General features: G+C 66.6%; 1 protein-coding gene across 1 annotated transcript; it reads right to left on the bottom strand.

Moving 5' to 3' along the window:
- Positions 1-531: 531 nt before the first annotated feature.
- On the bottom strand, positions 532-3278 carry LOC119041910 (glutathione S-transferase P). The gene is made up of 7 exons (XM_037135377.2): positions 3170-3278; positions 2815-2850; positions 2421-2527; positions 2230-2317; positions 1752-1855; positions 963-1070; positions 532-806 (listed from the first exon to the last, which is right to left on the bottom strand). Coding segments are annotated over exons 1-7 (633 nt in total). The 5' UTR covers positions 3171-3278; the 3' UTR covers positions 532-617.
- Between the last annotated feature and the right edge of the window lie 235 nt (positions 3279-3513).

The following is a 3513-nucleotide window of genomic DNA, read 5'->3' as shown; positions in this document are numbered from 1 at the left end:
CGAGGCCCCCGACCGGCTCACGGCCCAGTGGCTCCACTTTGCCTGGCGCTCTCACCAGCGTGGACACGCCCCCAGCAGCTGACCCAGGCTCCGCCCTTTAGCAGCCTGGGTGCTGAGAGGCGGCTCCGGGAGAGCTACCTGGATCCTCCAGTGTGGCTCTCGTGTCCCGATGCCCAGGGGAGCCAGGAGAGCCCCCCAACTGGGGAGAAGGGTGACTGGACCTGCCAGCAACCCAGCCTGGGCCACTCGGCCCACACCTGTCTGGCAGGGACCTCAGCTCCGCTGCCCAGGGCCAGGCCTCCGGCAGGCGGCCTGCTGGGGTGAGAACACAGGCCTCCTCTTCTCCCCAGACTGTGAGACCCTCTGGGGTAGGGACCACTTATTTCTCCCCCTGTTTCTTTTTTTCCTCCTCTCCCTGGGGTTCAACAAGCACAGACTGGCTTGAGTCCACCCAGAAGACACTGAGATTGGGTTTCAGTCTAACAAGTGAGGGTCCCGCGGCCCCCTCCCCAGAGACTCTGCGCACAGCACCACTTTTCTCTTGGACATTTTATTGGTCCTGAGGCGAGGGGTGGGGCAGGCAGCCCATTGCCTCTCCCTCAGGGCGCCCCAGGCCCTCACTGCTTCCCGTTGCCGTTGATGGGGCGGTTCACGTGCTCGGGAGAGTCCAGGAAGGCCTTGAGCTTGGGCCGGGCGCTGAGGCGAGCCACGTAGGCCGCAAGCAGGGGCAGGGAGTCCAGGCAGCCTGGGGCCAGGACCTGGTGGATCAGCAGCAAGTCCAGCAGGTTGTAGTCTGCGAAGGAGATCTGTGGGGTGGGGTGGGGGTCTCAGCAGGTGGCGGGCCAGGGAGACCAAGAGCCTGAGCTCTGGACCCCTAGGGCTGCCCAGGTGCTCTCTCTGCACCTGTTCCCAGCGGTAAGAGAGGGTGACATGGCAGGGGCAGGACAGGGACAGTCGCTCACCTGGTCACCCACAATGAAGGCCTGGCCCCCCTGGTTCTGGGAGAGCAGGGTCTCAAAGGGCTTCAGGTGCCTGGGCAGCTCCTTCACGTAGCCATCCTTGCCTGCCTCCTGCCAGAAAGATACCACTGGGCGTCACCCTCCTGCCCGCACAGGGCTGCCCACCCCTGTCCGGCCCAGATGCGCCCCCTCCTCTGGGCCCAGTCTCAGAGAGTCACTCCCCACCGCCAGGCTATGGCCACTTGCTGTCCATGCAAGCAAAGCAGCCAATTCTCCTCGAGTCAGTGGCCTCACAGAGGACCCTCCTGGGCCTCCCATTTGGACACCGCCTGCCCAGACTCCTCAATGGCTCCCTGCTGCCTGCGGGGAGGGGTCTAAGCTGGGGGTTCGGACCTCCAGGCCCCGGCCCTGTGCCCTCACACTCTCCCTCCGTCTCTCATGCAACCGCACAGGTGTGCTCCCTCTGCTAACCTGGTCTGGGTCCCCGGAAGCACTCCAGGTCTGCGTACTCTGGGCACCTGCCAGGACCAGCACCCCCCCACCCCCCCAGAAGCTGGTTGTGGATCCTCCCCCCCCACCTGCTACGGGAAGCCCCCTGGCCACCCCAGCCCAGCAATCAGGAACCACCCCTGGCACACTGTCTGCTGTCCTGGCACTGTTCTGCTCTTGCTGGTTACCGGCCCCAGCCAGAGCGAAGGAGGGCTCGGTTGGAGCCATGGGCGGGGTGTGTTGGGTGAGAGTTCAAGGCCGATCTCTGCCGGTGCCTGTGCCCGCCCGGGTGCCCGTGCTCACGTAGTTGGTGTAGATGAGGGTGACGTATTTACAGCGGAGGTCCTCCACGCCGTCATTCACCACGTCCACCAGGGCCGCCTCCCGCTGGTCCTTCCCATACAGTCCTGGGGTGGGGGCGAGGGGGGAGGTCAAGAGAGCAGGCAGTGTGACCGGCCGCCTGACACACAGCTGCCGCCTGATCTACCACGAGGCTGCCTGTGGGCCATGGCCAGGGGAAGAGGGAGGAGGATGTGGACCCAAGGGAGGACGAGTCCTGAGCTCAGAAGCCAGTGGGAGGCAGCCTGGCATTGGGCAAGGACTGTGGGCGCACCTGGGCTTGACCTTGGGCAAGCCGTATCACTTCCATGTGCCCGAATTTCCTCCACTCCACAGGGGTGCTGGGCAGCTTGATTTAAACGGAAGAGGCTGGCCCTGTGCAGGAGCAATAGCTGACACCTGCCCACCCCTGCCCTGGGTCGCCTGCACCCTCAGGACTCACCGAGGGAGCGGCCCAGGTGGCGCAGGATGGCGTTGGACTGGTACAGGGTCAGGTCTCCGTCCTGGAACTTGGGGAGCTGCCCGTACAGCTGCGGATGGCAGAGCTTTGTCAGAGGTGCTGAGCTGGGCTGCCCCCGCCCTACCTGTTCCCCAGGGCCCAGCGCCCCCGCCCCGACGGGCACCAGCACTCACACAGGAGGCCTTGAGAGCGCCCTGCAGCCAGGTGTCCCCGGTCACCACCTCCTCCTTCCAGCTCTGGCCCTGGTCCGCCAGCAGCATGCGCATGGCCTCGCAGCGCCCTGGGGGTGGGGGAGAGGGACAGGGTAAGGGGCGTGGAGACCCCACCCTCACCGTGCCCTGGGGAGGGGCCCCTCCAATGGTCTCAGAGCACACTGTGGAGGGGACAGACCACGGGAGGCTGGACACTCCAGCTCAGGGACCTTAGGGGCACGGAAAAGAAGGCCCAGGCTGGTAGCCCCACGAGGAAGGATAAGCGGGTTGGGGTCCCCCCCAGGTGGGTGAGGCCAGGGGCGGCAGCCTCCAGCCGCTGCCTCCCTGCCCGTCCCCTCCGCATCACAGGCCCTACCTCGAACAGGGAAGTAGACGATGGTGTAGGGCGGCACTAGAGGGGACAGAAGAGTTTGTGAGATTCCTCTAGAAGGGTGCTAGGAAGGACAGTGCACCCAGCTGTCCTCCCGGAGTCCCGTCCCTCGTTCCGGGGCCCCTAGGGGCTGGTCTCCGCGCAGGGGACGGGCCCTGAGCCCCAAACCCACGCTGGTGCCCTGGAGCCCGGTCACCGCGGTCTTAAGGGGGCACGGCCTAGTGGGAGCCACCGCCCGAAGCTGGGGTCCCAGTGCGTTCTGGGAGCGCGCTGAGCCCCTAGAAGGCTCGTGCATCCCAAGCCCCCACCCCAGCCCCCCGAAGCCACAGCGAGGACTCACTGGTAGGGGCGCAGACAAAAGCGGAGACACCGACGGCGACAGAGGGGGAGCTCACGCGGGCCCGCGTCCTTGGCCTAACTAGGGTGGTCCCGCCCCGTTCTGCCAGACTCCGCCCCTAGTGCTTAGTCACGCGCTGGCCCCGCCCCCCGCTACCCAGCCTGGACCCTGGCCCGCCCCCCACCCCAGCACCCCCCACCCCAACCCCAACCGCTTCCTGCAGCCGCGGAACTGCGCCCGGCCCGCTGCGCCGGCGGAGGTTTTGCCCAGCATCTGCCTGGAGCTGGCGGACGCACGTTGACTGCCGGGTGCGGGCTGCAGGATCTTCTAGAGGCCTCGGGCTTCGC

This window comes from Artibeus jamaicensis, unplaced genomic scaffold (genome assembly GCF_021234435.1).
Source record: "Artibeus jamaicensis isolate MK-2021 breed Jamaican fruit bat unplaced genomic scaffold, CSHL_Jam_final contig_3109, whole genome shotgun sequence".
Classification (NCBI taxonomy): Eukaryota; Metazoa; Chordata; class Mammalia; order Chiroptera; family Phyllostomidae; genus Artibeus; species Artibeus jamaicensis.
Note: the sequence above shows the minus strand (reverse complement) of the source record. Positions and strands in the feature narration are given on the sequence as shown.